The sequence below is a fragment of the Pelmatolapia mariae genome, linkage group LG1 (assembly GCF_036321145.2).
Source record: "Pelmatolapia mariae isolate MD_Pm_ZW linkage group LG1, Pm_UMD_F_2, whole genome shotgun sequence".
NCBI classification, from domain to species: domain Eukaryota; kingdom Metazoa; phylum Chordata; class Actinopteri; order Cichliformes; family Cichlidae; genus Pelmatolapia; species Pelmatolapia mariae.
The window spans coordinates 12,925,843-12,939,168 of NC_086227.1; the positions used below are offsets into that span (position 1 = coordinate 12,925,843).

Here is a 13,326-nt window from a genome sequence, read left to right on the forward strand (position 1 = left end):
AGTCTGATTATCGTTTGGAACTGTTCTGTGTCACCACGTTTAAACAAAGGAGGAGCAGGTGTACTGGTTTCAAAGATGGAAAAAAAAAAGATATTATGTTATTTATATTATTCAGACTTTAAAAAAACATATAAACGTCTTCATCCTCCGGGTTTTTTCTGGGCTGACTCTCTATTGTTATAGTGTCGCTGCATGCTGAAGGTCCGCGGCTTAAAGTGCATTTTTAAACTCAAGATTTTTATTGTATCGCGAGAGCAGGGCACGGAAGGGGGGAGTTTGGAGAAAGTTGAGCTGAGCAGGGATGAGGAAAGACCTCAGCTGGAAAGGAGAGACGCAGTGAGTTTTACCATTCTCATCCTCTGGAATGCATCAGCTAACTTATCTGTGCACAATTCACGCACAATTGGATGCGCACGGGCAGACTTCAAAAGTTGCATCTATTTATAGCCTAGGAGCCTGAGCGACGGTTTTTAGTGGCTTTTCTTCTTTTCCACAGTTTGCTCCTACACGTTTTTTTGTTTTTTTGATTGTTTTTGTTTTGTTTTGTTTTTACCTGCAAGTCAAAGTGCAGACAGTCCTCTGTCGAGTCCCAAGCGAATCTCCTATTCGGGAGACAAGGTAAGGAATTGGCTGCTGCTGATTTTTTTTTTTTTTTTTTTTTTTGCATGCTTTTGCAAACCTATCACCACCAACCCAGTGACAACAGCAACAGAGTTTTTTTAAATTTGTTTTTTGCCCACCGTTTCTTGCAGTCTCCACTGTCTCCTTTCAAAATGTTTTTTTCCCTCCTGCATTTATTGTTGTGCAGCTTTGACTCCAGACAGGAGAGGTCGACGGGGCTGGGAAACTACATAAGGTGATTTTTCTTCACTGAAGTCGTACACTTGAGAGTGGAAATGACAGAAATTAAGCGTGGAGGACGGCTGCTGCAGTTGGCCGTGACTCTGGTGGCTTTACTGTCGCTCTGTGCCGAGGCTAAAGACGCAGCAGAGGTGGCAGATACCGAAATCACTGAGGTGGCAACGAAGCAGACCGACACCAGAGCCAGTAGGGCCAAGAGGAGGGGAGGGACGGACGTCCTCAGAGGGTAATGTGGTTCTAATAATCCGGCAAAGTCAGTTTTGGAAATCTTTTCTTTTCTTTTCTTTTAAACTTGGAGCAGGTGTCTGTCCTCACATGTTAATTGGTGTGTGTGTGTGTGTGTGTGTGTGTGTGTGTGTGTGTGTGTGTGATTTTGTGTGTTTTTAAAAAGGCAGACTGGGACCCATGAGTGACATTGTCTGTGATGGGAAGTTTGGAGAAAGGTTTAGTAATTAAATACTGGCAAGAATATCACATTCCTGCTGACTGCAATAATAAATTACATCCAAACAAAGGAGGCCATTGGTCGTGTGGCTGTGGCAGAGAGAGAGAGAGGGAGAGAGAGAAAGAAAGAGAGTAACAGCCTAATCCTCTTTCTAGCCAAAAACACCACACCCCAGTTGTGGATAAATCACATCTGCAGCTGTACACAGTGGGTCACTGCTGGAGAGGTTTTGTGTGTGTGTGAGTGTGTGTGTGTGTGTGTGTGTGTGTGAGAAATCGAGAGCGACAGAAAGGAAAGACAGACAGGAGGAAACCAATACAGAAAAGAAAGAACGTTTGTGTTCAGTGATGACAGCAAACAGCTGATGAAGGTCACACAACTCAATGAGCATTCTCCACAGGCATTTTTATTTGACATGCTTTAAGTTAATCTATCTGAACATCTGGGTTCAGTGCAGGAAGTGCATACAGGCTGCATACTGTGTCATGCAGACTTACCACTGTTTCCAACATCCAAATGGCTTCATTTTTCACATCATGGATCTGGTCTGAGTTACAGTGTACATTATATGTATACTGACCCCTGGGTCAATGCATGCCAAGTGATTATAAGTTCACATATGTTGACCTGCTCAGCATCTGTAGGTGGGAGGACAGACTAGGTGTTCACTTTCATGTCAGATGAAACATTTTTGTGTACAGGTGCAGTAAATTTCTTATAGTGGCTGTGCTCACATCATAGCATATTCCGGTGGTTCCCTACATTGTTTTACACACGAACACCAGACAGCTTTATTCGATACTTAAAAAGTTAAGAAATGAAAGAATTAGTTCTGTCATTTGTGCAAGGAAATATCAGATCCATGTGAAAAAAGCTTGGGAACCACAGGCACACGCAAGAACTTTCTAAGTAAAAGCAATGGACAGCTTATGTTTTTTTTGAGGACTGTTAGAATATGATTCAGGCAGTTCCTTTGTACATACAAAAGATTGTGATTAAGATTGGCATTTACTTCTACAGTAATACATGGCTTATTACTGGCACATGGTGACAAAAAATTTGGTATTAAGTGAGAAACGGGGTGACAATGAGAAGTCGAGATGAACGTGGGTTGCAAAGCAGCTTGCAGCTTGCAGATGTGCAGCTACTGTTTCTGGGCTAAAGAAGTATAAATAGTCCACTCTGTGTGGTTTTTACCAAGTGAAGTTCTACAAAGTATGTTGAGCCTTGTGTACAGGTGCAGTGGACTTGGTTTCAGATCAGCTCATCAGGTGATCAGCAGGGATTACAGGTTATCTTTACTTTGTGGCTCACCTGATCTATCACTATGCCTGATTGTTAGTATGTTTGGGAGGGTCTCAGTGTTTGTGTATTTAACAAAATATGGATGCTGTGCTTGGACAACACAGACAGATCCCAACTACCATTCTATTAAAGTGTCCTTGAGCAGTGTGCCATTATTCCTGCCACCTGTTTTAAAAGCTTCAAGAAACAGACCATCAGTTTCAATAATATGTAGACAAGTAAGTAATATAGAGTAATTATTGTTTGGTGTGCCAAATTTCAAGCCCACTTGGACAAATCTTCGATATATATCTTAATTAAAGGACTTGTCTTGAAAATACTTGAGGTTTTTTGACATGGATCATCACTTTTTGATCGTCTGCAGACCAAATGTGTGCGGCTCAAGAAACAATGCCTACTGCTGCCCAGGTTGGAAGACTCTGACTGGAGGAAATCAGTGCATTGTTCGTGAGTATCACCTCTATTACTCTACTTGCACTTCTCATTGTCAATTTTAAATAAATTTTTGCCATAAATTTCAGTTTTTATTTATTGTATCCAAAATTTATTTGGTCTATTTCTCTGGCTGTGGTTACTTTTTCAGGTATATTTTGTCATTAATTGTATTGACTCCACATTTTGCTCTGTCAAACTTCACCCGCCTTCACTCACTTTGTAGACAAGAGAGTCTGAGAAGCTGTGTGATTGCAGCGCGGCTGGCTGGCTGGCTGGATGCCGGTCGCAGCTCTAATGACATTGTTTAGCAGTGGGGTTCATGGAGTAGGGTTCAGTGGCTGGACTCTACCTGATGGGAGCTGGGGGGGAAGTGGACCATGCCAACAAAAGTCTGTGGGAAAGAGAACAACAGAGCAACACAGACGACACCAACTGAAAACACATAACATTTATGGTAACAAAACTCACAGAAGAAAATAGCTCAGCAACGTTGCCAAGTCAGCTTCTATAAGTAAACCACGATCAGGGCAAAAAGAAAGATTTGGCCTTCTTTGGACTGTGGTCTGTTTTTGAAATATTATAGAAGAGAGTTTAGCATGAGGTTAAGATCAGCGCTTTAGCTGCAACAACTGAAATTCTAACCTGAAATTCAAAACCGGCAGCGGACAGGCTGACAAGCAGCAGACGCACAACATCAGAATTTCTCTAACGCAAAATAAAGTCAAGTCCTGGCGCCGTGACGTGAGCGTTGCTTTGTTATTTGGCCTTGTATTTTCTTTGACCGAGTATCATTTTCTCATTTGCAGCCATCTGCCGGAGTTCATGTGGAGATGGTTTCTGCTCCAGACCCAATATGTGCACCTGCCCCAATGGTCAGATCGCACCATCCTGTGGATCCAAGTCAGGTCATTCATTCACCTCCATTTTCATATACTTTCTTCTGAATCAGCTCCATTGAAGTGTTATTAGTTTTGTAATATATAATATGGGTGGCTGGATGGGGGGGCAATAGACAAAGATAATTATGATTTATGCAAATAGGAGTATAGTTTTTTTCCTAAAATTATAGCTCTGACTACACCGCTATTTTTGTATATTTTTTTTAAAAAGTGGCTGTTATCTGAAGAAAAACATTTCACCACATGACAAGTCGTGATGGCTGATGGATGACAGAAAATATGCCATCTTATATAAATTTTCTTTTATTACAGAAATTGCAATCGAATTGATTTTTTGGCACTTAAAAAAATCACAGTTGTTTTTCTCTCCTTATCATGAGTAATGGGCACCAGCTTACGTGTACTAGCATATGAGATAGCAGGGCAAAGAACCTGAACGCATCCCTTATAACTACCTAAGACTGAAGCAACTGATATATGTTGCAATCACATCCTTGATTTTAGCGGCCGATCCTGTGGGTTTTGTGAACGAGTGTGTGTAAGTGTCGACTGGGAGTGTGTATGCTTTGGAAGATGTCCACCATCAACATCTTCTCTATGTCGCTCCCTTGCAGCTCACCGCACTTCAACCTGGTGTGCTCATCTGTTTACACACCATAAATTTTTTAGGAAATATCTAGAAGCATAACGTTTAAGAAACATGGTTCAGTGTCAGTTTTGTTGATGTCGTAAATATAATCTGCAGCATGTGTTTGGATACACTGAACTGAACCCTAACGCTGGTCTGTGTTCATGTGTGTGTATCTTTGTCTTGTTCTTCCCACAGTCCAGCACTGTAACATTCGGTGTATGAATGGGGGAACATGTGCAGAAGACCAGTGCTTGTGTCAGAAGGGCTATGTGGGAAACCACTGTGGACAACGTAAGGCTCATAATAAAACACATTACTCTGAATAACTTCATCATTATCTGCCTCCTTTTTAATTCTATTTCTTAGAGTTTCTGTTTTACCCTCAAGCTTGTAATAGTGCTATTTAGTAAAACTTAGCATCAATAACATTGAGGCCCTCTAGAAGCAAGTCTGGCAACTCTTATTTGGGTGGAAAAAAGAGCTAATGAATGCAAGAACAGAATTTATTGTCTAATTAAAACACTGTGTATAGTCATGTGAAAAAGTACAGAGAATAAGTAGCACCCAGGTGCTGCTAATCAAATGAACCTGATTAACTGATCATCAGCAAGTGTGAGCACTGTGAAAGCAGAGGTTTTGGCAGATTTCTGTTCTGAGCATTGAGATGTGTGTTAACACAGCGCCACAATCGTCCCAAGACTGGACAGACAAGCAAGCTAATCACAAGGTCAGAGAACAGCACGGATTAAGGTTGAAAATTTGCATCTTAACAAATCAAAGGAATTCTGGAATAATGTCTTTTGTGCAAATGAGACCAGAATGGTTAGGTTTGGCTGTAATTTACAGCACCACATTTGGTGAAAACCAAACACTTAACACCAACTGTGAAGCATGGTAGAGGAGAGGTGATGATTTGGGCTTGTGTTGTGACCTGGGTACCTTGCAGCCATTAAGCTGACCATGAACTCTGTATATCAAAGTATTCTAGAGTCAAATGAGAGGCCATCTCTCTGACAGCTAAAGCATCATTATTCTGACAGTATACAGCATTGAATCTGCAATAAAATGGCTTAAAAAGAAAACACTTGAGGTGCTGCAGTGGCCCAGTTAGTCTAGACCAGCGGTCCCCAACCTTTTTTGCGCCACGGACCGGTTTATGTCCGGCAATATTTTCACGGACTGGCCTTTAAGGTGTCGCAGATAAATACAACAAAATAAACCAGTACCGGTACCAAAAAAAAGAAGATTTATTCATAACACATGGGAAAAGATCCAGAGAAACCGAGTTAACGATAAAAACGATAAAAAAGTAATGATTTTAAAATGATAAAAACCCTGAAAAACCATGAATTTCACCGCTGAGCCTCAACTCTCGTGGCTCGGTACCAAACGACTCATGGACTGGTACCGGTCAGTGGCCCGGGGGGTTGGGGACTGCTGGTCTAGATATCAGCCTCCTTAAAATATTGCTGCAGGACCTTAAGAGAGCAAAGTATAATCAGATGCCTGCAAACCTCAATGAACTGAAGCAAACACTGTAAAGAAGAGTGGGTCAGAAATTCTACACAACAATGTGAGAAACTAATAACATCATACAGCTTATTAGGTATTAAATCATGAGTTATGAGTCCTGTGAAAATATTCTTTTTCACATGACTGTGCTTACTAAATTTCACTATAGAAAAGGATCACTGTGTGTAGGTTGGGTGTCTTTTTCCCATGGTTTTAAAGCTAAGAGTATGTGCCTAAACTTTTGATGCTCATTTCTTGCTCCACCTAACCACAACTAGTGACATCATTGTGTTACTGAATTCCTTCACTTTGCATCAGTTATATTTGGTGACACCCTACAAAAACAAAACCCTGGCCCCGTCTACACAGCGGTGTCCTCCTGTTGTGACATTGTTGATTTCTCTTTCTTCTCCAGCGGTATGTGAAAATGGCTGTCTCAATGGAGGAAGGTGCGTGGCTCCCAACAGATGTGTATGCACGTACGGCTTCACCGGAGCTCAGTGCGAGCGAGGTAATGAGTGCCACACCGCATTACTCTGAATTTTCCTCCTTCACTTTACATGAAACTGTTCCTGTGCTCTACATTCACTTCTCACTGCTGCTGAAGTAGTTTTTAAAGGCACACGTGCTGCTTCTTTAAAAACGTGACTTGATGTTGAATGGTGGTTGTGTTTTTTTGTTTTTTTTGACTGAAGGCAATTCCTGCTTAGTCATGCCATCGGCTCCAGGAATGTGGTTTGTTGTGGAACATTTGCATTTTAAGCTCAAGCTCAGAAATTACCATTATTTTCCACATCTGCTCTGAAACAACGCTTTGGGGAATGTAATGTCTTTCTAAATGTGAGCTGTTTGTTAACTGAAGACCTCCCAACCTCCTGTGGTTGCTCTCTGGCACATGTGAGCAAAGTCTCCAAAGTATACAAGCACACGCAAACCAAGGGCAGCCTGCAATGTGTTTGAACAAAAATGTGAGCATTTTTTCAGTGTACGTGTTTTGTGCTTGTGCTGACGACCTTTAGAGGTCAAAATGGTGACCTACTAAAACTAATATTTGGATTAGAAGCCGAGATCCTAATTATGCTTGGGAGGCCTGTCAATTAAGTCCAACTGAAGATGTGCCTATTGGTTTACTTTAGTATGTTCATTAGCCTGTATCTAATAACAACTTATCTGGCAGCTCAACTTGTCTGGTGGGTTTCTACTCTTTGGTGCTGAGTCTTTGGAGTGTTTGTGAGATTTTGCAGGAATGTAAATTAAGCCTTTTTTTTCCCCAACAAATTAACTTGTCAATAGTCATATTTTTCAAGAAACACAAAAAAGCACAAGGAAAAAACATGTTTTGTCTTATATAATTATTTCTGACAAAATAATTATGCACTGGGAGGAAAGGGGGCCATAACTTTTTTTAACTGTTTGATTCGCCATGTAAGGTGATGAGAATTCAAGGAGATGATACATTTTTAAATGAATGAAACAGGTATACTTGCGTATTTCAGGCAGCTACTTAGAGACCACCTTCCAATTTCAGTCAGGTTCTTAACATAGTATAATATACTGTATGGAGTTATCCACTTATGCCATTGCCAGTTCATGTTTAGCTGAAATCTAAGATGATGAAAGCCAGAACAAATCAATAAAAGTGATGATTTTGTAGTGATGAGTATAAATAGTGGAAAAATAAAAAATAATTCATCTCTACATCTTTTCTTTGATAATATGCATCTTTTTCTGTGTGTTATTGTTAGCTTCAACTTTTGTCAGCACTTTGAAGATGTCCGTTTAGGATATGAATGAAACAGCTCAGCATTACATGCTAGCTAACTGTATTTCACTGAATTAAAATGTATTTTCAACTTTTAAGGGTAATGTGAGATGATATTTTTCCTCCATTTGATTGACTTTTTAGTGAGAAATAGTGGATAGAAAATAAATAGAAATCCATAAATTTGCTTTTTGGCTATTCTTCTGGTATTTTGTTGGGCCCAGTCTGGGAACTGATTGGTTATCATCTGATGATAGAGCCTTAAATAGTATTTCTGGGCTTCTGGTCTAGCCAGGCAGATATCTGACCTGAAACCTTCTTCAGGTAACTTTTTTTACACTCATTAGCTACTTTGTTTGGTACACCTATTCAGCTGCACAATTATGCTATCTAGTCTGCCAATCACATGGCAGGAACTTAATGTATTTAAGCATGTAGACATGGTCAGGATGACCTGCTGAAGTTCAAACTGAGCATCAGAATGGGGAAGAAATGTGATTTAAGTGGCTTTGTCATGTGGCATGCATCAGAAACTACTGATCTACTGCGATTTTCCTGCAAAACCATCTCTAGTGTTTACAGAGAATGGTCCAAAAAAGAAAAAAGGTCCAGTGACTGGCAGTTCTCTAGGTAAATGTCTTGTTGATATCAGAGGTCAGAGGAGAATGGCCAGACTGCTTTGAGCTGACAGGAAGGCAACAGTATGGGTATGCAGAAGAGCATTTTTGAATGCACAACATGTTGAACCTTGAAGCAAATGGACTACAGTAGCAGACAGCCACACCAGGTACCATTCATGTCAGCTAAGAACAGGAAACTGAGGTTTCACACTCAAGCTCACCAAAATTGGCCCACAAGAAGCTTGGAAAAATGTTTCCTAGCTTAATGCCAATTGAGCATTGTTTAAAACTTTGCACTAAAAATCCAGGTAGTTATGAGAGAAAACGAGGCTCCAGTCCAATACTAGCAAGGTGTACCTAATGAAGTGGCCAGTGAATGTATATTTATAGAGATTAGGTCATAATTAAGTGAAGCAGAGAAAGTTGGCTGATGCATTCAGTGGCATTTTTGGTTAAGCTACTTTCCCTGGAATTTCCTTGGCTATAATCCATTACCTCCCAAGAGAAAGACATTGTGCTCTCACATAAATACAAACAGATGCATAAAGTACATGTGTACATACACCCCACAGGGTTTTCTTAATGTAGTTTACAGAACTGCGTCCCATTATGGCTCTATCTTATCGCATTAGCAAGAACACAAGCTTTCCACACACGTCATGTGACCAGAAGTCACTAAATTCAGGAGTTCGAGGTTTTCACGGCTGTAGCGTTATCATGACGTTGTCATGGCTCAGCATGAACATACTGAGCTGTGTGTGCTAAACTGGCTGGCGATCTGCTGACCAGTCGTCCCACCACCAGGCACAGCTGACTGCAGGGGAAATGCAGTCTGGTACATGAACGTGTTCTTTGTTCGTTGCAAATATGATTAAGGTTGGAATGTGGAATTGGTGATTGCATGCAGGGCTCCGTGCTCCGGCTGTAGAGTCATTTAACTGTGGAGCAATAAAGTCGAGCTTTCAGTATGACACCATTGAGACGGTGGGGAAAGACTGGCCTGAAATGGTGCTACACGTGAGTTACACAGTCAACAAGTCAGCAGCCAGAGCACAACAGGGAAGTCGGTCAATCAGCTGAGGGGCTCTCTTAGCATCTCACTGACCCCCCCACCCCCACCCCCACCACCACCACCAGTTGTGTTATCCCAATGCAAATATTATGAGGTACATAACCAAGTGTGTATGTCTGTGTGTGTTTGAGTTCAATTTGTTAGTCCGGGGAGGATGGAGAAATCTGCTGACATGCCATTAGGGAAGGCCCCACCCAAATATTAAGACCCATAACACGTGCAATGAAACACACACATGCACAAATCTCACAAACATATGCAAATTACACACACATAAAAGCATGTAAGGTGTATGTAATGAACACCATCTGCAAGGGAAAAACTTAGGAAGGGTGGATATGGAGAAGGTGTGCAGATATCTTTGTGTATGTGTTCCTGGAGTTAATCCAGGAAACTCTTTTACCCACTTCCCGTCGTGCTTTCCCTCGTTTTTTTTCTCGATGATGCTGTTATTGTGCATAAACTCGCCGGGCACTGAGGGAGCATTTCTATTGTGTTCTAAAAGTAACCAAACCTCAAAACAAACACTAAAGAGCTAACGAATCAGAGTCAACGCAAAGTCTTGAATCTAAGATACTTTTTTACTGAAGGACCTAAAGCAGCTACTCCAAAATGTTCCCACCATGTTTTTTCCAAACTAGGGCAAAAACAAGAGTAACATTTTGCAAGTTTTGCTGTGTTTTTGAGATCATCGCTGGCTGGAGTGGGGATGAGGAGTTGGGACATGGGCAGAATTTTTAAGTGTGTGCATGTGTGCGTGAGCGTGTTTGTGTGTGAGCACGTGCGATTACTCCCAGATGTACAGGACATGGGTGGATCCCCCAGCTGTATGCAGTTCACAGAGAGACAGTAAGATGACGGATGAAATGACACCATTTTCACCCTACAGCTGTCTGCCTCTCCCTGTTTACCTCAGCTGACTGTTTAAGTGCAGTGCTTGGATCTACTTTATCTTGTGCTCAGATCTTTCGCCTTAACACTCACTCACTCTCCTCAGCTAAGAGCTGTAATAAGCAGATATCAAGTTAGATTGTGTACTTAGAGCATTGTGAATAAGACATAACAACTTTTTTTTTTGATGAAAAGAGAAACCTGAGTTCTCTTTATACAGCCTGTTGCACTCGCTCAGCCTGGGCTCCATGTGAAAACTTTCCATAGCTCCTCAAACTGCTTTGCCTACATAGAGATTTTCGCTTTGTTATTTTAGATGAGGCACACAGTGTTAGATACAAAATAAGGCTCACAGTTAGTTAAAACAGAACATTCTTGATTGGTAGATCCCTTAAGTAAAAGTACAATAATCCAACTTAGGCAAAATTTCTGTGTTAAAAAAATAGAGTGAAAACAGGAAATACTGGAGAAAATCCCCCCCTGAATATATCTTTTTTAAAGCAATCTTTGGCTTTCTAGTCTAGATTTTGATAAAAAAAAAAAATCATTCCACTCCTGTCAGCACTGGCTCTTTGATCACTTGCAAAATTATAACCATTTCCTTCTGTTGGAGATTTCATAGTTCATGCTTTTCCCCCTCTCACCTCGATTATTGCAGTTCTTTTTGTGTAGTCAAGCCTGATCTCTCCTGCAGTTTGGAGACCATATCACCCCTGTACTGGGCTCTCGTCACTGGCTACCAGTGAAGTATAAAAATTGGTTTTATGATTTCTTCTTTTGTTTTTAAAGCAGTGGCACCTATTGATACACCGGGATTTAATTGATATCAATAGTGAGCCTGTTTATCAATACTGATACTTATGAATACTCATATTGATAACATGCAACATAGGCAACATAGCTGTGATTTTAATAACATCATATGGCTGGTTTTGCAACTCTTGATACAAACCGAGTTAAGCACAACTTTGCCAACTTTCAAGGTGACTAGAGAAGATGATAACATTTGAAGACATTGAAGCGTCAGCAATTTTTGAAGTGTAATAAACAACTTTATTGCTTGACGAGCACATTTCGGCTAGTGGTCTTCATCGAGGTCATCATGTTCTCACTCTTGATGAGTTAGCAAGCTAATGTCAAGCAGGTATTGAGGTGTACACATTGCTTGAGAGTTGTGTGTTTGAGTATTTGTGTTTGTAGACATATCCGTCAATTCTGATCAAGCTACAACAGCAGCAGTATACTAGCAACCAAAGTAACGAAAAAGAGCTTTTTGCCAACTGGTGCAGAAATACTAATTTTCCCCTCACGACCATTGATTGCCAGATGGTTGCAGACTGGTCTCTAGACCAGTGTGACCGGGGCCTTATTCAACTGATTCTACATTGTTACCATGATTATCATGTGTCCATTTTATAGCAATTCACAGTTGTTGTTAGCTTTTGGCTCCTGACCATACAATACTTTCACAATGCAAAAGAATCTTTCACAACAAACTTGACTAGTTGTGTTTTTTCCTGCTTGGTATTGTTTACGAGTTGAGGACAGGTTGGTCTTGACTAAGCTAAAGCTTTAGAGGTGAAGCCTGATTAATCATTACTGCCTTTGTTACTTATTGAAGTTTAAGCTCTGGCTGCTGGGCTGAAGTCTGCATACCTTTAGCTCTACCATCACTCTGGGTTCTTTGCTAGCTTTGTGTTAGCATGCTGTCTTTGCAGATGCTTACAAAGAGCTGATGTTGAGTTAGCAGCAGTGGAGTTGTTTTTGTCCTGTACTTTTCTACTTTACCATCACATTCTTGTCCTTCTGTGCAATAAAAACATAAAGGTTATGTACACATCTCCACTCCTCAGAAGTTACAGTCTGCTCAACCATTTTCCTCCTTCAACATATTTTAACAATGACTGCAAATGCTGAAATTTTTTACTTTCACAAATCCGACCCACATTAGAACTAGCGAGCTCTGCTAGAGCAAGCAAGCAAGCTGCACAGCTTCATTTACAGAATCTCATATTTGTAAGTGTCTTGTTAGGCTGCTGGTGTTAACTTGTTTTCCACTGCTATCTATCTGCAGTCTAGCTGCTTTTTTCAATAAAAATGTTATGAAGAGACATTTATGCAAATCAGATGTGATCACTTGACTGGCAGCTTCATTATTAGAGGATAACTTGTAAAACATGAATTATGTTAGAAGGACTAAATATTATAGATGAATTGATATCAGAATTATTTATCTAGGCTTTAATACTGACAAGCTTTTCTGCTACTTAGTTATTTCGATATTTCGTTATTTCTGCTGTGGCTAGCCAATCAACTGCTGGAAGTGCTTTAATTTACTACTCACATAGGTGAGTTTAGACCTGTTTTTATCAGCGCACCCCTAAAAAAATATTAATAGTATTAATAACTTTTCCCCCCCAACTTTTCTATTGATGACAGTACAGGATAGGATGAAAACAGGTTTTATGTCCAGTATTGTTGATGTCATGATGTTACAGAGCGCTCACACAGAGGTGTTGCTGCTTCAACAGCCTGGCTTGTCATTAATCGCTTAATAAGACTTTCATTGCTGCGGCAGAAAGAAGATGAAGAGGTAATCTAATGACACAAATCAATGATGCAGATTTAAAACACACTTTAACTGGAATATAGCAAAAGTTCAAACTCTTCTCATAATTGCATTGCTGTGCATATAAAGTGCCTGTTTTGTTTAAATTGTTCTCTAAATAGTGTTAATATTAGCTAACGTAGAGTAAAACATTAGAGATTATTAGCTAATTTTAACCTTCTGATCCACTAATCTGCTGGTATATTTGGAGTTGCCAGCCAAGGAGCTGATATACTTTATTACTTTTGTTTGCTAAAAAATTTCCATTCCTGTTCTGATCGAATT

General features: G+C 40.3%; 1 protein-coding gene across 1 annotated transcript in view; it reads left to right on the top strand.

The window, feature by feature from the left end:
- The first annotated feature begins 302 nt into the window (after positions 1-302).
- fbn1 (fibrillin 1) overlaps positions 303-13,326 on the top strand; it is a 62,808-nt gene continuing 49,784 nt past the window's right edge. Inside the window, exons 1-6 of the mRNA XM_063472688.1 lie at positions 303-618; positions 809-1,087; positions 2,976-3,058; positions 3,853-3,951; positions 4,772-4,867; positions 6,504-6,599. Of these exons, the coding sequence (XP_063328758.1) occupies positions 897-1,087; positions 2,976-3,058; positions 3,853-3,951; positions 4,772-4,867; positions 6,504-6,599 (565 nt within the window). The 5' untranslated portion in view covers positions 303-618; positions 809-896. The remainder of the gene's footprint in view (positions 619-808; positions 1,088-2,975; positions 3,059-3,852; positions 3,952-4,771; positions 4,868-6,503; positions 6,600-13,326) is intronic.